Source organism: Falco naumanni, chromosome 5 (assembly GCF_017639655.2).
Source record: "Falco naumanni isolate bFalNau1 chromosome 5, bFalNau1.pat, whole genome shotgun sequence".
Classification (NCBI taxonomy): Eukaryota; Metazoa; Chordata; class Aves; order Falconiformes; family Falconidae; genus Falco; species Falco naumanni.
Window position 1 is genome coordinate 29,359,731 of NC_054058.1, and position 26,964 is coordinate 29,386,694.

Genomic DNA, 26,964 nt, shown 5'->3' on the forward strand with positions numbered 1-26,964 from the left:
CCCCCAAGCGCCTCGGGCACCCCGGGGAGGGGAGCGGGCGCTGGGACCACAGCTCGCACGGGACATCCCACACGCCCGAAGCACCGGGTCCCCCGAGAGGGCCGGGACAGGGCTGCCACCAACACCCCATGCCACGCCGACCCTCTCCGCGCCCCCGGCACGGGTCTCAGCCGCCCCTGCCCCCCGCGGCGGGGCTGCCCGCGGCCCCACGGCAGCGCGAACAATGCGCGCGTTTCTGGCCGAGCTCCCCGGCAGCGCCGCGCGCAGAGGCGGCCCCCGCCCGCACTCCCGCCCGCCGGCGGGCTCCGCCGCATTGTTACCGGCGCTGCCTCCCCCCGCACGCGCCCGCTAACGGACACCCGCGCGCGGGGACGGCCGCCCTCGGCAGCGGCCGCCGACACCCCCACCCCCCCCGGCGGCACGGCCCGGGCCCGGCACACCTGCCGCGGCCCGGCCGGCCCCGCGGGCCCCCTTTGTTCCCTTACCTGCGGCAGGCGAGCCCCGCAGCGCCGGCACGGCGAGCAGCAGCGGCAGCAGGGCGGGCAGCGCCGGCCGCCACCGCGCCGCGGCCGCCGAGGCCACTACGAAGCGTGTCATCCCCTCCATGGCACGGCACGGCACGGCGCGGCCCGGCGTCAGGTCATCGCGGCGCCCCGCGTCCCCCCCCCCGGGCTGAAAGGGCTGGGCGGGCTTGGCGGTTCCCCCCGGGCGCATCCACCGCCGGCGGGGCTGGGACACCCGGGAGCGGGAGGCCGCCGCAGCACCCCCTCCCCACGCCCACCCCGTGAGAAGTATTCACGGGGGCAGCGCCGCGACGCCAGCCGCCTCCCAGAAGCGGCGGGAGCGGGCGGGAGCGGGGCAAGAGGGGGGCAGCGGCGTCCCGCAGCGCCCGCGGGCGGCTGGGCTGGGCTCGGCCCCCGGGCGGGGAGGCGGGGGAAGCCCCCGCGCTGCGGGGCAGCTAGGCTCCTCGGCCGGCCGCGGCGCTCGCCCGGGAGGCCACGGCCCTTCACGTGGAGGCGGCTGCAGCCCCTGCCCGGCCGCCCGGCGCTCTCTCGCCCCCTCCCCGCCGGCGACGCGCTAACCCCAGCGGAGGCCGGCCCGCGGCAGCGGCGAGCGCAGCGGGGCCGGCCGCCACCTGCGCGCGCCCCGCCGTCCGCGTCTGCGCGGGGGCGCGCGCGCCCCGCCCCCTCCGCCGCGCGCGGGCGGGGGCGGGGGCCTTGGCTCCTCCCCCCCCCGCCCCCGCCCCGCTCCCCGGGGGGAGGTGTGAGGGACGGGACGGGGCGGAGCGGTGCCAGCAAGGCCCCGCCCCCGCCCGCGGCCAGCCCGCGAGGCCCCGCTGCCCCGCCCACCGACCGCGCGGCGCCGGCCGCCTCCCCGTTGACCGGTCGCGTGGCCGTGCCTCGCCCCGCTGCAAGCGCAGCGCGGGAAGGGGCGGGGGCGGTGCCGCCCCAAGGCCGCCCCCCTGAGGGCCGGTGGGCCGCGGTGTGGCCCGCTGGCGTTCCCGGTGGCTCCCGGTAACTGCCCCGTCAGCGGCGCGGCCCCAGGGCCTACTGCTGGTTTGCGTGGGGCGACTGTGTTCCCTGGCTGTGCTCCCCCATAGCGGAGGGAGGCCGGGTGGGCGGTGGTCCCGTCCTTCAGTCCGCTGGCCGGGCCGTGTGGTGCCCAGGGACGGGCCCTCACTTCCCACAGGCGGTGCGCCGAGTTTTGAGGGCTGAAACAATAGTAAAATGCCCCAACGGAGAAGGAGAGGGCGCGAGGATGAGGGCATAGCTACGGGGCATCCACGCAGCGTTCGTGTTGCTCTAGGGGACAGCGGGCACAAAGACTGGGGGGAGCGGGGGGCTTTCACCACGGGGCTCCTCCCGAGACCGGCTCTCCTCAAGAGTACGGATGAGTGGGGCAGCCACCGAGGAGCACAGGCGACAGCTGGGGGAGGTCCCTTCGGGAAGCAGAGCTGGGATCACCTAGTTTTCAGCTGCACTCGCAATAGAACAGGTTAACTGGGAACATCAGGGGACTTCCCAACCCTGTTCCCGGCACATATCGGTCACAACAGATAGACCTTGCTCCTGGAGAAGGACAGAAGGAGTGAAGGAGTCATTTTGCTGACACAGAAATAAAGTAATACCTATAAGGTTTACTGGACATCACACAGCAGACCTCACAACATAATACCACACAGACAGCGGAGAAAATAATGCATGGCAGATCCTTGGTAATGTAAATAAGCAAAGCTGAAATCAGCCAGACTACATCAGATGAAGATGTGGCTCAACATAAACACAGTGATTAAGGGCAGGGCGTGAAATTGAAAAACCTGCTGGTTTTAGGTTAGATGTTTTCAGGGTCAAAAAGTCCACAAATGTCCCTGTTTTTGACAAGGTATCAAAGGCAATCACTGTGATGAGTACTTTAGGTCTTCTAGCACAAGACCTATACTTTCATTCTAAAAGTCTCAGTCAGTACAATATAATTTTCTTTCATTTTGTACAGTAGAGAGATGTTTCACAGAAAATTTCATGAGTGATTACAACCTATATCTTAAAATGAAACTAAAAATCTAAGCTATAACATCCCGTGCAAATACGTTAAACATTGCAAAAAAGAAGACCACAGTGGGACAAAAAAAAACCCTATAGTTTTTGAAAAATCTAACAAAAACTGAATGTGTAAGAACTTTCATAACACCCACCTGTTTGGTGTTTTTTTTCTTTAACCCAGGCAAATAATAAAAAAAAAAAATAAAATCAGGGCCTGGGGATTGTTTCTGTTAAATTGCTGAAAGAAGTATGTCTTTGGTATTACTTCTTTATTTACCAAAAAAATGGAGATTTCTGTTTCCCAGAACCTATTAGGAATCAAACAGCTAATTCTAATTATTTTTCCTGGTTGCCAGTCCCCTGAAAACAGCTTAGCTCAGAAGAGCACTCTTTAGCTTTTTTTAAACTATGTACCCACCATTTGTGGATACGTGCCATGTCAGGTGTTTCCTTGCTGCCATCTCTCTGTTTCTCTTGTCCTTCCCAAACCCTTTTGCAGATCTGCAGTGCAGGCTGAGCAATAGCCACCAAAAGCCTAAAATCCCCACTTCATTCCAATATGCCTTCATTGTAGGCAGCGATGCGCACCCATGTTTGGCACTGGACTGTGCAATTACATACTCCCTGGTTGCGAAATGCATTTTTCCTTTGAATAAGCTAGCCTTCAGAAGTACTCAGTAAGGGAACAGGAATCCACCTCTGCTTCAGATTCAGTGCGAGCTTTGCCAGTTAAGACTTAATTTCAAAACACATTTCAGACGCTGCGTATCACCTCCTTCACTGAAAGCTAACCACATCTTTGTCCTAACAGTGCCTATAGTAACAAAGCACGTAAGGCTGCCAGTAGTACATTTCAGGTTGCCTGTAGATAATTTGTTTCACCACGATCCAAAGGTGACTTCCCAGACTAAAGTGTGAGACAACTTGTCTCACATTTCTGAGATGTTATCCATGATGAAATCCGCTGCAGCCACTAACCCATTCACTGTCTCAGCTAACACGATTTCCTGCTCCAGTTCCCAGAGTTCAGTTCACAAAAAATAATCTTCCTATCTTGTGTTTGGGTTCACGTTCCCCAGTTTCTGTGTCTGTTGAGACCGAACTAGTATTTATGTTATTTCCCTGCTTCCTGAGCTAATTTAAGAACTGTCACATTTGATTGCATATTCTCTATTCTCTTGCAATTTCACATGTTCCACCAGATACCTCCAAATTAAATTCCCATTGTTAAATAACAAATGGCATTGAAAGAGGAGCTGTGAGGCAGCTACCTGTTCTGCTGCAGTTCACCCTCTGTTTTGGTCTGCTGTTTCCCAGAACATGTGGAGGAATTTCACCAGTTACCTATGATCCTCTGTCCTGCTTAGCCTCCTCTTTCACTGGAGCCATACTTCAGGGAGATGCTTTTGCAGTTGTAGCTCCTACTCCACTTAGTGATTGCATTAACTTTAGTATCTTGCACTGTTGTTTAGTTCCTCTGATCTATTTTGCAGTCCTCTTAGTCCCCCTCTTTCCTGGAAAAACCTTGTGTATGTGACAACGTGATTGACATTTACTTCACCCATTTGTCTTGATGAACCAGGGCAGGAGTTACCCATTATGAATTTGGCATCTTTGTGGTAGCTGACACTCAACAATTTTAAGACCAACTCCAGGGGTTTTCTCCATCTTTCCTTTAGGTAGCCTTCAGCTATTTCTTCAGTATATTTCTCTTCATCTACCAGAAAATCCTATTTTCCTCTGAATAGCGGGAATTGTAACCAAGGACTATTTTTATTTTTATTTTTTTGGTTACAGCTCCAGGCATGTCTCAGCCTGTACTTTTCTCTATGCTTTCCTCAGGACTTCTTTAGGCTGTGTCAGTGCATCCTCACTACCTTCTCTGTCTCTGGTCCTTTGCACCTATTGCAGATGCACACATAAAAGCTGCTAGGGAATAACCAGGAAGAATTTCACTCAGATATCCCTTGAAGGGGTGACATGATGAGATTTGTGGTGGAGGCTGTGTTTCCTTTTAGAACAGAAAAAAACCCAAACCACTTTAGATTCTTCTAACAAGTATCTTAAGTCAAGAATAACAATTATTTACAATAACGATATTCAAAAAACCCAACAAACGAAGTTCTATAGAAGACTTCAAATTCCACCAAAACAGAAATCTGAAAAAACGTGGCAAATTCTGCTAGGACATTAACATAGGCCAGAAATCTTGGAATCTGTGGTTTTCACAGGCTTTCCTACATTGTCACTTACAAACTCACAAAGTGAAACTAGCTGTAATTTTAACGAAGTTTTACTCTGCAACTTGCAAATGCATTCATCACAAGAAGTAACTGGGCTGGAAGGTGAGAAATTCTTTTCCCTATGGTACCTTGCTGTGGTCCTTGGTTGTATGGAGCAAGACATTAGACATCCTGATTAAGGGGAAAGTAGAAGTAATTCTTCTAACAGTATAACTTGCAAGGATTATTTACTTACTGCTGAATGACTTCCCATTGCATATACACCAGGAAGTTTTTGACATTACTGAGCTTTCCACTACAGTGACAGCTACTTTGATTTATCACTGGGGCAAGGCTGAGGATGCAAAAAAATCAAAGGCTGTGCATTGTATGATTAGATTAATGATGACAGGCTTCACCTGGAAACAGAGAGTTTGTTTTGTGAAGGACTGTCGTGGTTTAACCCCAGCCAGCAACTAAGCACCACACAGCTGCTCGCTCACTCCCCCCACAGTGGCATGGGTTAGAGAATCAGAAGAGTAAAAGTGAAAAAACTCATGGGTTGAGATAAAGACAGTTTAATAGGTAAAGCAAAAGCCACATGTGCAAGCAAAGCAAAACAAGGAATTAATTCACCACTTCCCATCGGCAGGCCAGTGTTCAGCAGGGCTCCATCATGTGTAAGGGTTACTTAGGAAGACAAAACACCATAATGCCAAACGTCCCCCCTTTCCTTCTTGCCCCAGCTGTATATGCTGAGCATGTTGTCATATGGTATGGAATATCCCTTTGATCAGTTGGGGTCAGCTGTCCCGGCTGTGTCCCTTCTCAACTTCTTGTGCACCCCAGCCTGCTCACTGGTGGGGTGGGGTGAGATGCAGAAAAGACCTTGGCTCTCTGTAAGCACTGCTCACAGTAATAACATTTCTGTATTATCAACACTGTTTTAAGAACAAATCCAAAATATAGCCCCATACTAGCTACTATGAAGAAAACTAACTCTATCCTAGCCAAAACCAGCACAAGGACATAAGGAGGGAAAAAAAAAAAAAACAACCTCACAACATTTTGGATAGGAACCTCACAAGCGAACACACAGAGAGGGACATTTGGAAGCTGCAACCTCAGCAGTGGAAATGCGCACCCGCACTGCAATGACAGAAACAAGACTGTCCTCAGAAGACTCTTCATGGAAGTGCTCACTTCTTCTTGTTGCCCAGGTTTTGCTGGAAGAGAAGGTATGAAATTAGACCCTCTTACCAGCCTGGAAGTACTTTCCAATCATCTTGCTTTTCATAGCAGATGTAATACCCAAATCTGGAAACCTGTTTCTCAAAATTGTGCATCCAAACCCTGGTTCAGAGACACTACAGTGGATCAGAGACCATCAACATTCTTTCCAATGGAACCAGACAACTGCTCAGTAATTTAACTTTCAGTTTTTACTGGTTTGGGACTTAGCAACCGGAACTGCCGTGGATATATTTTCCTTTAGTAACAGTATTTGTGTTAAAAAACAACAGAGCTTTATATATCCTGCTCTTCTGCTATTGATGAAGTTTGTAAAAAAACAGGGTTTTGTGAATGTTTCCAATTTTCTGAACTGCCTGTTGAAAAAATGTTGAGGACAGTGTTCTAGCTTGGCTTTGTGAAGACCTTCAGCCAGTTCATTTGGCTATTCCCAGCGCTCTCAGACATCTAGTTCCTTACCAACATTTGTGTCTAAGGGAGCAGAGAGTGCTTTTTTTCATTGTAGTTTTTCTTTTACTCTCTGCAAAGCTGTGTGCTATGGAAAGTCACATGGTATGTGATATAAAAAAGAAAAAACATTTACAGATCAGTACAGCCCAGTCTTATTATGCATTTCCACTCTATTTCTGAGCTATCATACTTTGCTTGATCCAAACTTGTGCTCTAGGTTACTTCCCCCCTACTCCTTTTAACTAGCTGATGAAGTATAGTAGCAACAGCTGCTGGCACCAGAAGAGAAAAGAGCCAACTTCATAAGGCCAGACTAACAAAAAAGATCAGTTTTGGTTTAGATGGTGCAAGGAAAGTACTGGAAAGTATGCTTTCTAGGTTAAAAAGTGAAAGAAAAAAAATAACTTCAATAGGATATAGATTTTAGTACTTGTGTATCTTAACAAGACTCATATTATAACTGTGTAAAATGTAATATTGGGAAGTGACATCAGGAATGCCCACACAAATACCAGATTGTTCCTAGGGGAAAAAGGAGAAACGCAAGAGATGCATGTATGCTGTATTTTCACACATGCTGTGTTTTCACACATGCATGTATGAGCTTCTAAGTTGGAGAAATATATGGAGGCAACTCAGAGAAATAGCCTTTTATAAAAAAAAGAGGTGTCTAATAAATTGCTTTCTTCCACATTTTCCACTACAGATTTCACTGAGACGTGAGAGAGACTGCCCAAGTGCATCTCAGTTTTGACGATAGGCTTGTCATCGTTTTGCAAATACCTCAGGCTGTCTATTCAATCCAGTTCCTGGACTTCTGACACTGGGTCTGCAACAAATGTCTCTTAATATATAGCTTCATACTACTCCTCTTAAGAATAGTTACTCTGATTGTCTCCTCTGACTCCTTCGCTTTCACCACCTGCCAAAACCTTTTACCTCAAATTCCTGCCTCTTCAGTTGTGTTGAGGCAACACATTAGAATAAATGGGCTTAGTGTTGTTCCTCCATTAAAGAGGTATGTAGCTTTCTGAACCAATGGTCTTTTTTCCTTCATATCTGCCACCAATCCTGACCTTAACTGTCCTATTTTGTTCATAAAATATTGGTTTGTAAGACATAGACATACCATATTCAGACATTATTGCACCACAGATACGGTTTGCTCTATCAAACTATCCTTCATACTTACACACTGAGCAACTGAAAATTATTCTGTCTATACTTAGCCAAATTATCATATTAAAAATAATGCGTTTCAAGCTGCTAGAGCATTGATCATGACAGCAATTAGATTATTTCTCTGCATTATGGAATGAAACACAAAAAATGAGCAAACCAGATCTTGTCTGTTTTAGTTTTGGAACTTAAAAGAAGTAAATTTCAAGAACAGCAAACCTGCTATAAAATATCCTTAGCAATCCCATCTTAAACAGAGTGCTTACTGAAAAGGTCACTTATATATACATTCTTTAAACTCCTCCCACAAAACAGAATCAACAAACTTTCCTGCCACTTTCTGCAATGTCAATAAATACTTCCAAAAAATATCCAGACCTTGCAAAATCCTCTCCCACATCTGTTTCTAATCGTCACTTCATAATTCAAGGTACATCTCCCATTCCGGAAACCATTTGGACTTCATATAAAAGATAAGGCTTCCCCCTGTCTGGCCCAGATATGGTTTATGCCAAAGATTAATCAAATGCTATCCTAACTTACATAATGAACAAGGCAGATCAGTAGGTTTTGCAGACTCAAGGATCAGTGTTTTTTCAGAAAGTAAGAACAACTAAATCAGGCAATCAGCAGATACTTTGCCAGATTTTAGTAGAAGCAGCTGGAATGAACACTTTCAAAATCTTGCCCATGACATTCATCTCTAGTGAGCATTTGCTCCTGCAGATGCTAATAGCTTGATCTTCCTGAGTGAAATGCTTTAACAGCCTTTTTCCCTTCCCTCAAATCTACTTTGGTTTCCTACTGCTAATGGTTTCTGGTTCCTCTAGAAGTTACAATCCCAGGCTCCCTCCCATTCAATATCTGTCACAAAATACCTATACTTCTGTTCTCTGCTCTTTCTTCTTCATTCACATTCATCATCCTACAGTCTTCCTGCCATTATGTCACCATAAAGACCTTTTCTCCCCATGTTTCTTCCCCATCTCTCAGTGAAATGGCATCATCCAGATCTCTGTGAAGCAAGAAACTTACTTTATATGACTGTACTTGAGGCCCAAATTGCATGATTCCCAAACCATGTTTCACATTATCTTCTTTAACCAGCATTGTCTCCCACCAAACACCCCTTGTTTAACATTGAACACTGCAGTTAGAGCAATGTGCAACTTCTTGCAACTTTCATTACTTTTTTCTTATCTGAAAGTAGAGCTTACAAACTCTGCCTGCAAACCAGGACCCAGTTGCATTGAACTCCACAGACACAGAACAAAGCAAGCAAGAAAAGTGGTCCTTGTCTCTCTCTACTAGGTAGCCACAGTGCAAATCCTGGTTTTGGAACCAGCTCATTCAGCTTTGCTTCAGGGGTATTTGCATCATGGTGTGTCAGTGTGCAGCTGTGCCCTAAGTAAACTTTAAAAGACCGCTGTACAGACTTGTGACAGGCAGACATAAAACACTTGAAAAGCTTTAATTGTCAACAGAAAAAGAAGAGTTTTTTAAGGACAATGTCTGAAAGAGAAATAATTTAATCCAAAAAAGGCAAAACTGAGTTAGAACCTCTGGATAAAATTTCTGGCACTGGGATACACCAGCATGGAAATTGCCCTCCAAGGACAGCAACAAAACCCTTGTCTTTCAGAATTTTAAGGCTCACGTAGACTGGGCACAGAACAGAATCCAGGGAACAACATTAGATGCCACGCAAGCCTTGCTCGGCTGCTAAAATCAGTGACAGAGAAATGTGCTGAAATGAGCTGAAAGCTCCAGTGTTACTAAGGTATCTCTTATTCACAGCTCAACTGTCTTTTATGTTTACATTCATTATAGGATGCTGACATGGTATTTTCTTCTGTACTCTGCTATGGATTTTAAGCTGAAAAACACTAGTAAAGAGATTGAATTACTGACACAGATACATTAATTGGTTATTTGATATAATCACGTTCTATGTTCATCACAGAAATAATTAAAATTATTTCCCTTCCTTCAAAAATGGGGGATAAGAGACAGGCGAATAGGAAATTGCCTCCAAACCCCACAGAGACATTAGTGACACAGGCATTCACCTCAGCAGTCCAGCAAGTCATGTGGCTGGCACATGCTCCTAAGCAGCCCAGTCTTCAGTAAAGATAAAAGCATGACTAATTGCAGTCTTCCTTCTCAGGTGCCACTGCAGTAGGCATTAGCCAGACTGAGCTCAAGGTATTAGAATAATTAGCCTGAATTGGTGGTGGGCCAGCATTTGTTTGCTGTGATGACTTGACTGGGCTGGAGCTGTGTGGCCAAAAGCCACCTCTAAAACTGTCCTCTGTAGATGCTCATTCCAAATACTGAGGTTGAGTCCCAAGGGTAAATGCAGGGTAAAAAGTAAAAAAAACAAAACCCAAACCAAACAAACAAAAAAACCCCCACCAAGTTAAGACAAAGAAGGATTTGGGACATCTCTCCTGATAAGCTTTTTTCTTAGGCAGAGGAAAGCCACAGGACAGAATAATCCTATCCCATGGAAAAAGTTAGAAAGACATGAGCTGCACCTACTGCTGACATTTGGTCAGAAGAGCTACTGGAGCAAGCAGCTGCAATTTGAGCCAGAACTCTTTCCTTCTGCGGTTCTTTTTGGTGAGATTTTATGCAACATTAAATTAAGGTCAGATAAAGGACACGTTAGTAATGTCCTTGCCAGTGAAAACCGCAAGTTAACTATGAAATTGTATTTATTTACTTACTGTTTTATAGAAAGAGTTTCCCTTTGAAAGTCCATTTGAGGAACCTGTGAGACCGAGAACAATACTTGGACACAGCTTTGGATAATTAATGGAAGTTCTCTGTGCTCTGTCTGAAACCAGTTGTGGTTCCCTTTTAGCACATTAGTTGAATGTATACGCTGGGAATATTTTACTTTGGTTTATGTTATTGCAGTTTGAAAAACTTACACTAATAGACCAATTTCATGCAATTATCTGAATGCAAAACATTGTTCAGTTGAATTCCCATAGCCTAATCCTACTAGTTCCCTTGGCTGTCTCACTTTCAATTATGAACCAAGGTATGCACATCAGATGAAATGTTGCTGTTGTAAAAATAGATCCTTTCTTTAAAAGCTATTTTCAGTGGTCTTCTGCCATACAGGCTGTTTTTATTGTCTGCAACCAAAGGCACTTTAAGGAAATGTGATTTTAACATCGCAGGCCTGCAATACATAGACTTGAGCTAGAGCGGTTTGTTGTGTTATTGTGGTAATAACCCAGTTATGTTTGCACCATAATTGTACCTCTAAATGTCTGTTGAGCTGCACACATGGGGCAAAGCGTGGTGTTATGAATACATGGGGGAAGGGGCAGAAAAGAGGAAGGCCATACGGAAAATTACATCCTTTTCTCCTTCCATGTATAACACAGCTAACAATTTTGGAAGGCAGGCAATAGATGATGTTAACACTACATTAATGCCAACTTGGTCTTCAAGTCTGAGTATTTAGGAATCATAAAACTGGCTAAGGTGTCATACATGTCCAGTTTTGTATTTGCTTTTCCCTTTTTGAAGCCTATACAGTTCGCATCTTCAAGTTTTACTCCACAGTCTAGGAAAAAAGAATTGAGCTTTTTTCCTTTTTAAGTAAAGTCCAAGTTTTTTAAATCACACAATGTAGGACTTAAAAATACTGAAGAGGTTGAGACTCGTAAAAGTCATTGGCAATGTGCTAAGTTCTCCAAATCAAGTTAATAAATTAACCTAACCAACTGACCTGCTTTTCTGGAAGGAAGTACATTTTGTACGTCTTGAAAAATGTGGGCAAACTTCACACTATGTAGTATACTTCCTTGAACCCTCATTAGAGCAGCAGCCAAGCCTCCTACAATCCCCTCTCTCTCTGTTCCTCTGAAATACCTATCCTGCATTTCCTCATTTGTGCTTAATGTACTGCATCCTTGATTGCTTATAGACCTCTCCTTTTTGGTAGAAGGAAACCATTCTTACATCCGCTTTGGAAAGAACTTGCATTCCCTGACTCAGCCTGGACAGATTTAATAGATCCTTTTTAACTGACATTACATGCATACATTTCTTTGAACCTCAGTCTCTAAGCTCCATTCCTTCATTGTAAATGGAAAGAAATAATATGCAATTCATGATAAGATAGGACAGACATCAGCCTCTGGCCTTGGCTGGCTCTCTCCTTTGTCTACAGAGGAAGGCTTCGATAACTAGATCCTTTCTTGGAGATGGATAATGTTAGATGAAATGAATCCCAACCTTGACATCACATTTTGAGTACCCATGAATGAAAATAATAAAATTAAATTCCTTTCTCATGTTCACTGCCTTGTATCTCCCATCTTTTTTGCCCTAAAGGAACAGCTGCCTCTCCATGCAGTGAAATTTCTGTTCCTTATAAAAGCTACACATTTATCTGACATCATTATTCAGGTCTAAAAAATGACCTTCATCAAAGAAAAGGAACTGGAGACATGATAATTCGGATATTAAAGGGTGAAAAATAAGCAGAAAAAGAGGGGGGAAACCAATAAGATTTTAAACAGGAGAGCAATAAAGAACAAACTTGTTTTCAGCTTGGCATTTCACCTTTTACATACTAATAATATAGTCACACACCCAGATACACACACATAGATACCCCCCTTACTAATTACTTTTAGGGAATACTTCAGACATTAAGGCAGGATTCTCCCATCTTATTTTGGCTGGCATGCTTTATAGTAGCCCCTTCTGATTGAACCTGCAAACATGGCCAGTCTGGCACTTTACTTACATGGTATTTTATTTGTGAATATTAGTGCTAGCCCAGAAGAAAGTCTAGGGGAACACAAACTCCATTTTGTGCTATATGCCAGCTGTCTCCATCACAGACACCAAAGAGTAAAAACATGTATCAGTTCCCTAAGAATCCTTTCATTTTTGTCTGCTTTGTTAGGCCTGCCTCAGTCGCTTGCTCCTTGCAGAGGGTCAGACAGACACATGCAGTATCTCTACTCACTTGTACAGGAATCACTCACAAAGCCAGTTCCCTGTCATTAAGCTACTCTGAAAAGTAACTGAGAGCGGTGCAGGCCTCGGCAATTATTTAACATCATGAACAAACAGAAATAAATGGACTGGCTGCCTTGATGCTGCAGTACTCCTTTCTCACACGACTGTGGAAATTCTGCTGCCCTGAATCTCTGGTTTCTAGTGGATGTATGGTAATGCACCAGCCTCTTGCCTGGGGGTGCCTTTCACAGGCATGGTACAGCATATGATGCTACGTGCAGTGCTGGCACAAAAGTTTACATCGGATCTGGCAAGGTTATTAATTATGACTGATTTAACCTTCCTATGTCTTTTATATTTTTGCCATACCCATTTATATAAATATATATATATATACATACACAGGTATGCATATATATGCATGCACACATACATTTCTAAAAATACAAGCATTTATGCTCTATTTTTGGAGCAGAAATCAATACTAGCTGTTCACTGCCAAGTGGCTCCCCAGAATGCATGGCCATGAAATTCTGCATTAACGAACAGTGGCACAGGAGATGCAGAGGAGAAAAATGAAAAATGTTCAAATGAAAGCATATTTCCATTTCACACTTCTAAAGCACTATGTAAACAGAAAATTAGAAGAGGTCAAAATCCACATTCTTGGTGCTCTTAAAGTTGTGTATCACATATTGTATTTCATTATACATTTTTTAAAAGGCTCCACCTACTCTCTGGGACAAGAAATCTTTTAATAGCATGAAGTTAGTCAATCCTTCTTTCATTAATATTCATATATATGCCCCAGTTCTTAGATTTAAAACCACTAATGACGATTCAGTGCTGCTGCAACCAAACACTGTGCAGGACTGGGACCCTTTTGTGCTGGCAGCCCCCATAGAGCACTGAACTGCATGATGGGCAAACAGTGTTCATTAAACAGCAGCCACCTCACCTGTGTTCTGCTCCCTTAGCCTGTCTGCTAATCCCTTGAATAGCTTCAGCACACCCTCAGTTGAGAAGTGATGTGTTCCCACTGCAGTGATGAGAGTGATAGGCAGGGACTTGTAACGTGCCTGTCCTCTACGTTGCAAAAGACATTTTAATATACTTTGCCAAGTTATTCAATCTTTTCATCTTTTGCATTATAAAATGTTCCCCATTTTATGAAAGGGAGACAATAGTGCTTCTTTTCTTCTCAAGGATTTCTTACATCCATACAGCTTCTGGTTTCCATTTAGCTCTAACTCGATGTCTTTATGCAGCACCACACCGTGATGTGTAAACTTGGCCTGAAACAGAGTCCGAAGGCAGAAGAGACCATTATGATCATCAAGTCTGGCTTGCTCTAGGATTTTTCTCAGGCATTCCTGCATGAGGCTCCACGGTTTCAGTTGCCAAGGAAACAATTATCAATCTTTTCCATCCCTCACCAGCCCTATCCCTCCTTTCTGTTTTGTCATTTCTTGCTACAATAAAAAAATCTTGTCAAATGTCCTAGTCCCTAGCTCTAGCATCCTCACCTCCACCCCAAAGAAAGAATGGGAAAGGGTGGTGAGGATTCTTGGCTGGGAGTTCAGCCTAAAGCTTTACCTCTCATCCTTGGATTCTGTGCTGAAGGTAGATGTCCCTTTGAAAATGATCCTTTCAGCTTATCAAACGCTGTATTGTTTGGCTAACACAAGACATTTTTTAAAAAATTAGCCAGCAGTGTACTGCTTGATATATTTTTGGTATCTTTCACCACAGCCTTAGCTCCGCTATAGCTTCATGCAGAAATGCTTTGGAAAGAACACACAAAACCACACTTTACTGCAACATGCAGTTGAAGAGCAAAAGAAACAATGAAGACGGGAAGATGCAAAGATAAGGGAAACTGTCCAGGAGGAAGACAGAAGGCAAAACCCCCTGCATCAACTAAATTAGATGTAGTCAGAGTCAAAGATACAACTTTTGGAATCTCAGGATGTTAAACTCAGGTACCTTCAGGCAAGTTACAGGAGATCTGTTCTCATGGTTCCCTAAGGTCTAACAAGTCCCACTTGTATAATTCATACCTTCTGCCACGTGCACTGATTTTATGCCCTTAAATGCAACTCTGATCAGGGTGAACTATTGGAAGGACAGAAGGGTGTCTCACCAGTGTAATTTGAAAGGTAGTTCCCTCAAATTCAGTGGAATTATATCAGTGTGATCAGTTCCTTGGTGTGCACGAGAGGAAGGATGAACACACCAACTGCAGGGAGGAAAAGAAGAGCCAAGTACTCACAAAAAGCTTATGGGGAGGAGAGCTGCCACTTGGCATGTTTTGATAATTCACTACTTAGAGTAATTGTCCCACTTTTGTAAGTAACCAAACAATAGTTCACATAAAGAAAAGCAGACTTACCTTGAAAACTTCAGGAATATCAGGTGATCAAAGAAAAGTCAAGGATACACAGAAACTGAAACATTCCTCAGGGCAAGCTCCTAGGGAGAGAGAAACAAGGTAGACCTCATTAATAAGACAATTCCTGCTCCTTGTCAGGGAGTGATGCTTCAGTACTTCCTCTTCTGGATGCTCATTTTTATGGTTTGCTGAGAGTTTTTTGCTCTGTGTGTCTGTGAGACATAACAGGATGGTTCTGAAGATGGCCAAACCGTGCATGTATACACAATGTTATGTTGTGCATACACCACTGTGGAAACACTCAGCACATGTCCAGTAGATCTGGCACCAGAGTCACTGTGCCTCTGCTGGGACCTCCATGGGCCCACACCTCAAGACAGTCCTGTGGCCGTTGCTCACTATAAGCCTGGGAAGTGTGGATCTTATGACCATTTGTGTCCATTTGTTTAAGATGCTGCATCTAAATTTGGACCAGCAGGATGCATGGTTACTGATATCCCTGATACCTTTTCTGCAGAAATCGCTTGCTGATGGTTTAGGGTGGTTGTAACAGAAGTAGTAAGATAAATCTATGTGTGAAAAGCGATGGAGAAAGCAAGTTATTTTTATGAATGTCAACAATATCTCAGTTTTCCTGTTGGCTGTTTTCCTGCCAGGCTGTACAGAAGAACGTTAGAGGGAAGCAAATAGGAAGAAAACAGTGACAATGTACCAATACAGTTTCTAATATCACAGAGCAGTTGAAGTAGTATACTAGGAATATCTAACCACATACCTTCAGGCAGGTGAGTGTTAATTTCTCTGGAGTCCAGGGAGAATAAGCAAGACACTGAACTGCTGAAAACCACAGCTAGACAAAGAGGAATGGCTGAACAGCAGTGTTGGGATGAGTCAGGAAAAGCCACCCTTTAAGAGAGAGTTGATGTTGGCACTTAACCTTGAACGGGTGTGTTTGTGCTCAATGGAAACTGTTGAAACAACCATGTTTTCTGGTAAGACTTACATACAAATGCTCTTTCTTTCCTTCATCTCATTTTTCTTTTTCTGATTTCCTTTGGTTGAAGAAACATCTTTTCTTTCAACAAAGATATTCTTGAGCCCCCTGGATCAGCTGCTGGCCTGAAGTGTGTTGGGTCAGTGAGGTGCAGAGCAGGGGCTGCTGGCTTCTCCATTCACATGATGTCCTTCCCTGGGGAAGGCCATGTGGAGGGAAAAAAAAATCCTTGGTTGTCATTGACATGAGATGACTTAGTGTACCAGCTGCCTCACAAGCCTGTGCTTCCTCCCCTCGGCAGCGGTACACAAGTGAACTCATTATTCCCAGATAAGAAAAGCATAACACACTCCATTAAAAAAAAAAAAAAAAAAAAAAACAAAAAAAACAAAAAAAACAAAAAAACGAAACACAAAAAACTCAAACAAAAAAAGAAAAGGGGGGGGGAAACCCCAACAAACAGGTAAACCTGAGAACGGTACTGTCACCTGACCCTACTGTTTCTCCCCGGGGTGTGCTGCATAGCTCCTAGGCGACCGCTCCCGGCTGCTGCCTGACCCTGCCAGACTGATGGCAGGGATGAGGGTATTAGTTTGCAAAAACAGAGCGATCCCACTCTGCGCAGAAATAGCACAATCTTCCCTTACGGCAGACCCAAGCGTATTAATCAAGCAAATGGCACCAGGAGGCAGAACCTCAAGGTTATCTCTTCCGCTGTCCGCATGGGCTGTAAACTACTCAGCTCCTGCTCACACTTTAGGACAACTTGGCAGTGGGGCACGGCAATGGTGTGCTCTCCACAGCTCTGGCCGGAGATGTACTGGGGAGGGAAAGGCTCTCCACTGCCTAGGAAGCTTGAAGGGGGAGTCAGGGACAGCCCTGATCAATTGGAGGTCTTGTGTCCTGGAGAGCCTCTACCGCTTGCATCTGGGTCCAGGACAGACCCTTTATGCCTCGAGGATCAAAACCGGCTCATTTCACCAAATCACCTCTAAGATCTTGAATGTTTCAGACTCATCAATGCCATCCACTGAGCTAAAACTTCCCCATCTACTCCTACTAGCAGCTTCCACCTTTCCAAGACTAGGTAGCCCTTTGCTGTCAGAGCATGCCCGATCACTCTGCATGACTGTCTTTTGTCCTGCTAGTCATTGCCAGCCCCTGCTGTTATCAACAGTGATTCCATGTTCATTTAGGTTATAGATTAAATTATTACATGAACAGATTAAGCAGCTTCCAGCATCGCCCTAATCTCCATGAGCCTCTCATGGACCCCTCACTGGCTCTTTGAGGTCTGTCAGTTGGCCTTCTCTCGGTGCTGTTCACACAAGCTGTATTGATATTCCAGTGTTCATTTTTAGACTCAAAATGCAGCGCACTACTGACTCATATGCCCAACACAATTTCAAGTACATTATCACTATGCAATTACCTTTGTCAGCCAAATATATAGTCTTATCAAAGCACAAAAATCAGGTTTGTTTGACAAGTTTGCTTATAGTTACCATAAAACTGTCAGTGGCATTAAGTGTATTCTTTCCTTTAGTTCTTTCTTGATTGAATCCCATAAAAGCTTTCCTTTATTTTCCCTGCAAGTGAGCTAAGCTTAGCCAGCCTGCAACTACCGGGCTCATTATTTGGGGCAAAATTAATACTAGCCTTTTGCTCTGCTCTGTGCCTTTATTGTGTCCTGACCCCACCTTTCTCTGACTTTCTCTGCCCTGACCTCCCTCACAGAGTAGCATGTCCTCTTTTGCTCCTCAAGAGGCTTAGGGGAAGGGATTGAGGCTTCTTCCTCTGCCTTGCAGAGCACTGCAGAGCTACTGCATGTACGAAAGTCTGGGTTCTGGGAGGGCAGAGGGCAAGAGAGAGGGCTGTGGGGATCTGCGTGCGCACAGTGCCACCTCAGGACCTCTGTAATGTGTTAGTCTGTCCCACAGAGACAGCCCCTGGTCACAAGAGAGACCAGACTGCCTGAGAAATGCTGGACAAGTGAGGAGGGCAGAGCTGGAGAGTTCTCCTGCCCCTGCTTACACTTGTCCTAACCTTTGTCCAAAAGGTTTAATAGTACTGTCACGATTGATGATACCATAATAACATCCTTTTGGCTGCTATCAGCAGCAAGGTTCAAATGATATCATTTCTCCTTACCTGCAGGTCTACACCAAAGTCTGCTGGCGTCTTTTCATTAGCATCAATTAGCATCAGATCAGTTTATAATTTCCCTGAAGGTATAAAAGATGCGTCACACTCATTCTCTTCCTTTTTGGGTTGCTCATCATGATCAGAGGGTCTCCTCTGCAGGAGAGCAGTAGCAGTTGCATTTGCTTCTCAGAGGAGTCACAGGGCTTTTTTCCACTCACCAGGCCCCTTTCATGCAGAGTGCAGTTTTGGAGCCAGTGGTGAGGCTCCTTCCCACCAAGCCAGATCCTGTGATTGTAGGATTCCCCAGAGAATTAAAATGGATTTTCCCCACAAGTCCTTAAAGGAATCAGTGTTTACTCACCAGGAAACAGATTCAAGATCGTACGGTTGTCCTGCCATAGGTATGGGTATCCTATCCTATAAGCCTGCATAAAGAGCATATGCCAGGCCACGGAGAGCACAGGAGAAACACACGGTGCATGGTACAGAGGGTAGATGCAGTAGCATCAGTTTCATTATTGTATTCGGCAATGTACTTCAAGTGCCTTTGCTGAGGAGGCCTATTAATAAATGGAGACGGAGGCTGTAATAAACTAAAGAACAACTGCTTCACAGTTCAGAGAGTAAATACAGTGCCCTGGGCAAGCAAGCAAGCAAGCAGGCAAGATGACTCAGTAACAGAGGGCTCAGACCAGATCAGTTAGGACCATTGATAACTCTACTTATTGCAAAGAGGAAAATCAGGATGATGGGAGAAAATAAAGAAAAGAAGGAAGAAGAAAACTAAGAGAGAAAGCGGCCACAGAAAGTTGAGCTTTATGGTAAGTGTGTGCATTGCCCTGTGACCCCATCTGCCTACAGTTATAGGGCAAGGAGGCACGTACCCTATTATAAAACTCTTTAAAAATCCAGATCCTTTCTCTATAACTTCTGCTGTAGTGAAGTAAGGTCATAAATGACAAATCTGGTTCAGGAAAAATTTCTCAAACTTTTCATTAAACATAAGGAGTAATAAAACATTATGAAAGGAACCCAAGCATTGTTTCTGTTGTAAACTGCAGGCAGTTTACTTCTCAGAGATTGCTTATCAGTTATTCTTTTTCTGCAAAGCAGATTATAGGCTCCTTGAGCATCTGCATATAGCTCAAAACCTTGGAGTATTTCTTGGTGAAAGCCCTGTCTCCTCTGAAAGCCCTGAAAGCAGGTTAGGAAAGAAAAAACAGACATCCTTCTCCATTCAGTTTTCTTCTCATAGGGCTGAAATAGCTGATGGTGGTATTGGGTGGATGAACACACACACCCACACCCCCAGTCTGAACAGTCCCTCACCTTCCTGAGAAGTAATGTTCTTCATCTTATTACTGTAGCCAGCAGCCTTTGGAGTGCAATGGAATTCAGAAGCCAGAGAACTCCCGTTTTTCTTCAAAGGAAGGGCAACTGAGGTGGATGAATGAGACCCTGTGACCTCCCGCCATCCAGTTTTTGCATTCAAGTACAAATCTCGCAATCCATGGTTCTGGCACTGGATGTGTTGGAGCTGTTCACATTTAATACCCAACCAAGGTATTATAAAATCCTCCGTGCAAGCACAGCGCTGTTCCCTGTGATCAAAGGCCAGCCCTGAGATCAAAGCTACGTGTTTTGAGGATCTTTGACTCCTAAAGAAAAGCACCAGTGACATCCTTACTTGAGCGGTGAATGAATAGTCCACCTACTTTCACTTTGCCGCTAGTACCAACGATTTTCTTAACTGAAAGCTTTGAGTACTTTTTTGTAATTGTCTTTATGTTCTCTGAATTCTTCTGCTACCTCAGTTTTAAAGCACCTCAATTAGTGTCTCTCACCAGGTTTCCCAGCTTTACTGGGTCTGGCTGGGATGGAGTGTCCCACCCCAGCTCCTTGCATACCCCCAGCTCACTTGCTGGTGGGGTGGGGTGAGAAGCAGACTTTTCTGCTGCCTTGACTCTGTGTAAGCCCTGCTCGGCAAAACAAAAACATCCCTTGGGTGGGACAGCTGGGACAACTGACCCCAACTGACCAAAAGGATATTCCATACCATGTAACATCATATTCAGCAACCAAAACTGGGGGAAGGGAGAGATTCCAAAGCTGCTGTTGCTCAGGGACGGGCTGAGCATCGGTCTGCTGGTGGGAGGTGGCGAGCGATTGCCCTTGCTCCTCTTGTGAGTCTCCTTCTTTACTTACTGTATCTTTACTTACTGTGAGCTGTCGGAATCTCAGCTCGGCCTTCTCTCACACCCATGTATTTGACTATTCCCACCGTGCTCGGCACCTAAAACCGTCACCCAGCCCCAGCCCGCTTTATGCCCTGTGGAAGCACAGCGCGGCGTGCTGGCACCGGTAACCCTTCGGTGCCACCGAGCCGCAGCTGCACAGCGGGAGTAACAGGATTTTCAAGTCACTTCTTGGTACTGGCAGGGTGTACCTACACTCACTTGGGGGAGCCGAGCCGCGCCGCACCGTGCCGCGCCGAGCCGAGCCGAGCCGGGCAGAGCCGAGCCGAGCCGAGCCGAGCCGCGCCGAGCCGAGCCGCGCCGAGCCGAGCCGCGCCGAGCCGAGCCGCACCGAGCCGAGCCGAGCCGAGCCGAGCCGAGCCGAGCCGCACCGCGCCGCGCCGCGCCGAGCCGAGCCGAGCCGAGCCGAGCCGAGCCGAGCCGAGCCGAGCCGCTGCGGGCGGGCGGGCGGAGGGGCGGGCGCCGGGTGCCCTCTGCCGGCCGCCGGGGCCCTGCGCCTCGTAAGGACTCGGTGCCTGTAGGGATACTCGGCGCAGGGCCGGGGGCGTTGGGGTCGCGGATCCGCGCTTAGAGCTGGCAGGAAAACGTTTTCTTCCTGCACTGCAACGGACTGTCTGGTGCACACCCCCAGCGGAGACCACTGCTCCAGAGGCTGGGTGGAAAAATCTGAGAGAGGACCCGAGTTCTTCAAGGGGTTGAGCGCCCCCTCCCCGGCCGTCCGTACTTTGGTCAGAGCAGTGCAAACTCGCTGCTTCTGAAAATACCCTCGTTTCTCCTTCGCGTCTATTCTTTTCTCCTCCTCTTTGACCCACCGCCTGGTTTACGCTCAGTTCTCTCTCATTTCCTCTTGTAGCTGGTATCAGAACGTTCCATCACCTTTGCCCACCTTTCCCAGTAACACCAGACCCTCTCCCACCTTGTGCTGCCCCCCGCCCCTACTCCACACAGCCTTTCCTACCTCCTCTGTTCTATCTCTCGGTGCTACGCGCCCCTATTTCCATATTTTAGCAGGCAGCATAAAGGGCAGGGAGTGGAGAGAATGAAACTGGGGCAAGTGACAGCTTGGGGGGATTGCAGGGGTGGGGGGAAAGGGTTCACGGCCGCTTTGCTTCTTCCCTGCCTGTGTTTTAACACCAGTGGGGCACGGACATGTGAAAGGTTAAAAGAAATGTGCTGGGAAAGAGGTGCTTATCACAAGGCTGAATGGTGAGCCATTACCACCAGTGTCTCTGGGCCTTGCCTCCATGCAAATACCGTCAGTTCTGGTATTATTTTAAAGCCTTAACCACCACCACCCCCACCCCCACCCCCCAGCCTAATGGGATTGCTTTTCCTGTCACCCACCACTACACACCCTTGCCTACCCCTTGGCCTTCACCCCTGCTAAGTTATGCACGCACATGCCAGCGTCAAAACCATACAGAGTGAAAATTAAGGAGGTGAGAGAAAAGGTGAGGAAATGGGATGGTGCAAGTCAAGGGTCATTAAAAAAGAGGAGGACGTGTTCCGAGCCCGGGGATAAAGAGGGAGACATGGCTAGCAAAGGAGCACTGATGCAGGAGAAAGCAGAGCTCTTAAGTCTTGGGGACTCCACATAATATTTTTAAGAACAGGGTAGACAAATAATCTGGCACATGTGGATGAAGTATGGTTGAACCTTCATCAATGTGTCCTGTGGTCTCCTTCCAGACCTGCCTTTATTATTCCTATCCCTCCTATTCCATAAACTCCCGAGGCAGCCTGTTGCTGTCTGAAGGAGAGAAGCAGACTAAGGATATTTCTTCCACAACTAAACACCCCCAGTGAGCCAAAGTGAGCTTTTCTTGAGCAGCCTAGCAGCACTGTGATGGGGCTGTGACCCAAACGCTGGTCTGTGGGGGGAACAATTCAGTAGCAGCATCGCTCCTTGTGTGTGCATGAATTCCTTTCTGGGGTTTTCAGACTGCAGGCTATCCCTGAGCGTCTGGAGGAGACAGGAATTTTTCTCTCAGGGTCCAGTCACTGTATTGTGACCTACAGTAAGTCCTTCTTTTTAACCAGCATTTTTTTTTTTTTCCACCGTGACATTACTAGAAGTTTTAATTTATGTTTTTATGAGCTTGGAAGAAAGAAAGGGGAATAAAGTGACTTTTTCATATTTAATGAGTCCACACACTAGAGGCAGTGTGCTGTCCAAGTATGAATGGGAAATTTTCCAGATGCCTCCTGGACTTGTGGCCTCCTGCACCCCAAAACCACATGTCTGGATGTGTCCAGAAAGGCCTGTGTACAAATGCAGCATCGAGTTTAGTGTACTTAAGCTACCCAGGGTGCCTTTTCACTGGACCTTGTTACAGGGTTAACACGGGGGTGACAAGTCCCCATGGGGATGGAGTGCTGTTCCCTGGCTCGTGCTAGGTCCCTGGGGCTGGTGCAGCGGTGGCAACACTGCCTGGAGAAGCCTGCTCCTGGCCCAGCCAGCTGCCTTGACAAATGGGTTTTAGCGTGGCTCAGGATCTGCGCATTGAGCTCCTCCTGCGGCTGCTTCCCTTTGAGCAAAAGCCCCAAATAGCAGAGACTTTGATATACAGTGCAGTGCGGGGGCCTTTAAATAACAGCCTTTATTGCTCATTATTTGCACAGGCACCTCACAGGAGAAAACATAAAGGGAAAGCGTGTTGCAGGAAATGCTGATGCAGGCATGTTTGCCCTGGCCTGAGCAGCATAGTAAGACACAAGAATTTACAAGATGCAGGTCCACAGCTCCAGCACGGGTTTGCTGTGGACATATGACACGTGCACAGGTGACTAAAGGGCAACAGTCTGCATTTCACAGAGCAGGACCATTCCCTTCCCTCTCCCAGTCTCCGCTTTCCAGTTTCATTGGAAGCAAATAGCAGCTAGGAGGGCAGAGGAGCATTACAAGTCAGACAAGCTCTCCTCATACGTATAAATACAAATTTAGGTGCCAAACTTTGGATGCCAAAGAACTAAAACATAACTGCAGCACTGGAAAGTACAAGCAGCACATGCCAGGAACAGCAGCACCGCTATGTGCATGCCATGTCCACGTGTATCCCCACCCTCACAATTTTAATTAAGAGCCATACCCACCTTGAATACACCTGTCTGGCCAAGGTGAACACTCTCAAAGCAGCAGCAGAGGTTCCTTTTGGCCCAGAAAAAGTTGGACTGGCCCAAGTTAGGTGGTGATAATTTGCACCAGCTGCTCATGCTCTCCAGGTGCTGATTTTACTGCCGCTCCAGTGGGTTTGTGCTACGGGGAGAGGCACACCTGGCTCAGCTCCACAGCGGGCTGGGCTCTCCCAGCCCTGCCAGGCGGTTTAAGCCTTGCGCTTATTGCACTTGGATCTTTTGAGTGAGCTCAGAGCAACTGGGGATGAATTCCTTGTGACCGGCTGTGCCAGTGGAAGATGCACGGACAGTCCTGGCCTCCTACTAGTCAGTAAGAGCTCCCTTGAGTTTCAGTAAAATGCCTACCAAGTTAGATTTAACTGGATTCAGGTGTTATTACAAGTGGATATGCGGATAAATGACCAGTCTGAGGTGAAACCCAGAAAATGGCTGCACTTGCAGAGCATTCCTTGGTGTTGGGCGTTCCTGAGTCCGGGCTTGGGCCACTAACGTGTCAAATTCTCTAAGACCATTCTCATCCTTTTATATGGTGGCTGAAAACCCTCACTGTTCCCTCTCGCAAGGCATTGCAGGCTCCATTAGAAGCAGCCCTGCTTAAATTAAGAAACTATTTTCCCCTCCTGGGAAAAAATGGTCTGAAAAGAGAAGGAAAAAAAAAAAAAAGTACATTTTCCAACTGTAATGTATTTTTAATCTGTTTTGGTCTCGGACAACAGAATGACAGATATTTTTTACAGTTTTATAAATAAGTTTTACAAAACAAGGAAACAAATAAAGAAGACACCATAATGTGACACAAACATGGAGAAACTCTGCACTGGTTAAATCTAGCCCCTCTGGATTTACAGCTGTTTCTGAAATTAGATCACGCACTAATGTCTCGTCCTTACACCACGACCCAGTAAACTCCCCATTTCCAGTAAAGCACCTGAGCATGCAATTACCTGTTAGCATATATTTAAAAAGCTTGAAGTTTAATAGGACACACGATTTTAAATCAAACACAGACTTAATGACTTCTGAACAGGCACAGGCACTACAGCTTTAATTACTTTTGCTGATTTGGGGTCTCAGCCAGTTTAAGGCAGCTAGGAGAAAGGTCCCAATGACCTCTTGTTTCCAAAAATTTCCTATCTACCTAGAAATTCATAGCCACAGTTTCCACAATGCTTGCTGCCTGTTCCAGGGATTCCTGAGACAGAAGGCTGGAAAACGAAGTCCATGAAAATGGACCTTTGCTTCACTGCCAGACCTCACCAATGAGCTTTGGGCTCTACCCGAAGGTTTATATTCCGATGCGAGCCATGACCTGCGGTGCCGTGCAGTGCCATCAGGCAGTTACCACACATTTGCAGAAGCCATTGTCAGAGACGTAATGGCAGCCCGGTACAACCCATTGAACATCCCTCTGACCACCCCCAGGAACGGAGAAGCTGAACTAACGAGATGAATCCTGCAGGCCAGGAGAGCCGGGGGCTCGCACGTGAGTCACTACGTTTGGAACGATGAGCAGCAAAACCAGGCAGGTCTCACTCTCTCTCCATAAAGAGGAGTCGTTGAGGAGCCATTTGCCTCCTCCAGGGTGACACCATGGTATCACAGGAGACCCTTTGCAGACATGCCTTCAGCTTGCTCCTGAGCAAACCTCATGGTGAAAATCAGGCACAGCCCAAAGGGCAGGTACAGCTATTGGCAACAGGTGGTGAATTAAGCATCTTGATGTCTATATAAGCCTTTCAAAGGTCACCTGGGACTTGGCAAAGCAAGGAGAGGGAGCAACTGAAATGAAGGCTCAGGCATAAAAAACCAAAAACCCAGACTGATATTCGCAGCCGATCCCCATACTTCAATTTGCACAGTGGGACGCAGCAGGGAGCTCTCGATGGAGCTGAACATAGCAGCTCTGAGCAGCTTTCTGTGCTTAAGTGAAGCCCGGATCTGAACGCAGATGCTCTTCTGCCCTGGGAAAAAAAATCCATCTCACAAATCTAAACATGTCACCTCAAAGGGGAAAGTATTTATTATTAATGATACTATTACTGCTGTTTTTCCAATAGACTGAGGAGATTAAATAATAGTAACTGAAAACTAACCACATGTTCAGACCAAACTTTAACTAGAGAGAAGACATATGGACACAAACTTTGCAGTGACTTAAAACAGTTTAATGTAATTCCAAGACAAAGTGTGATTACATTTCTACACATATACAATATGCATATGTGAGTTGACAAATTCTGATTAATAACTCGTTTCACCTCAGAGACCGAAAAAATGATCAAAAAGAAACCGTGAATAACAAGCTATAACATAGTTCACCACAACGGGACCTCCTTTCTCACCCTACAGTTAGTAATATTACAATTAAAATAACTATATTCTTCTATAATGTATTTTCTGTTAAAATCATCTCATAAATTTACAATGCTATTATTAGTTTCCAAGACTAATATAAATTCACTCCATTTTTCTACAACGAAAATGATTATTAATTAGAAGCACACAACGTCATGATGAAAAACACAAGCATTTTTTTTTAGTAGCAAGAACTTGATTGGTTAAGAATTAGTTTTCTTGTAAAACATTCTAAAGCCAAGTAAAATATCCATTCTTATAACATACCTATAATATGAGACTAAGGAATAGGTTACATATAGGTCTACAACACATCAGTTTGTTTTTGTTTTTTTCTTTTGAAAGAAGAAAGACATATTACCAAAAGAAAAAAGAAAAAAAAAAAAAAGGAAGGAAAAAACTGCAAAAAAGAAAACAGAAAGGGACAATTCACATAGGAAAAAAGCAGTACACAAGAAAATACTGTTGCACACAATAATTTTCACAAAGATTAACATGGATTAACACTCTTATTACAGAAACCGTACAGTGAAGGAACACAACGGCTCAGGGCTTTCGTGGGGTTACTGGGCTGAGATGATACTGTAGAGAAAGAACCACTCGAGATCCAGAGCTGGGGCACGGGAATCTTTTCCCTTGCGATTGTGACAGTGTTTCACAGCTTTTCTCCCCCACCTCTCTTCCACTTAATAATTTTGGTGCAGTGTATATTAACTTCCACTTTCCATCCAGAGTACGCTGGGCCTGTGGGCAGTTGAAAGGCATAAAACATTCCCTCCATTTCCCCTCTTCTGTTAAAAGGATTTTACGGCTCATAAAAAAATGTTTCACCCGTTGGTTCGTTTTTAACTACCCGAAGTCTAGACTCTTCACCTTCTGAGATGCCCCTCTTTCTTCTTTCTCACTCCCTCCCTCTCTCCCTCTCTCTCTCTCACTCACTCCTTTAATAAAGCTATTAATGACACTTCCTCTCCTTTCAGAAATTTGATTTGGTATGAAAGATCCAGGCTACATTCTGGTTCTGCCCAAGTAGAATCTGGTACTCAAAATGCCT

At 45.8% G+C, this 26,964-nt stretch overlaps 1 protein-coding gene and 1 long non-coding RNA gene across 6 annotated transcripts in view; both read right to left on the reverse strand.

Moving 5' to 3' along the window:
* The window catches only part of KIAA1549 (KIAA1549 ortholog), a 152,900-nt gene extending 151,756 nt beyond the window's left edge, over positions 1-1,144 (reverse strand). For all 5 annotated transcript variants that reach the window (XR_005828051.1, XR_005828050.1, XM_040595553.1 and 2 more), the window contains exon 1: positions 486-1,144. Coding sequence is in view for 3 of the 5 variants with exons in the window: in XM_040595553.1 (XP_040451487.1) it covers positions 486-714 (229 nt within the window). In the remaining 2 variants the exon portion in view is untranslated. The remainder of the gene's footprint in view (positions 1-485) is intronic.
* Positions 1,145-14,776: 13,632 nt separating this feature from the next.
* LOC121089292 lies at positions 14,777-19,071 on the reverse strand. Its single transcript, XR_005828183.1, has 4 exons — positions 18,172-19,071; positions 16,030-16,215; positions 15,027-15,106; positions 14,777-14,873 (listed from the first exon to the last, which is right to left on the reverse strand). It is a non-coding gene; the product is annotated as an uncharacterized LOC121089292 (long non-coding RNA).
* Positions 19,072-26,964: the final 7,893 nt, after the last annotated feature.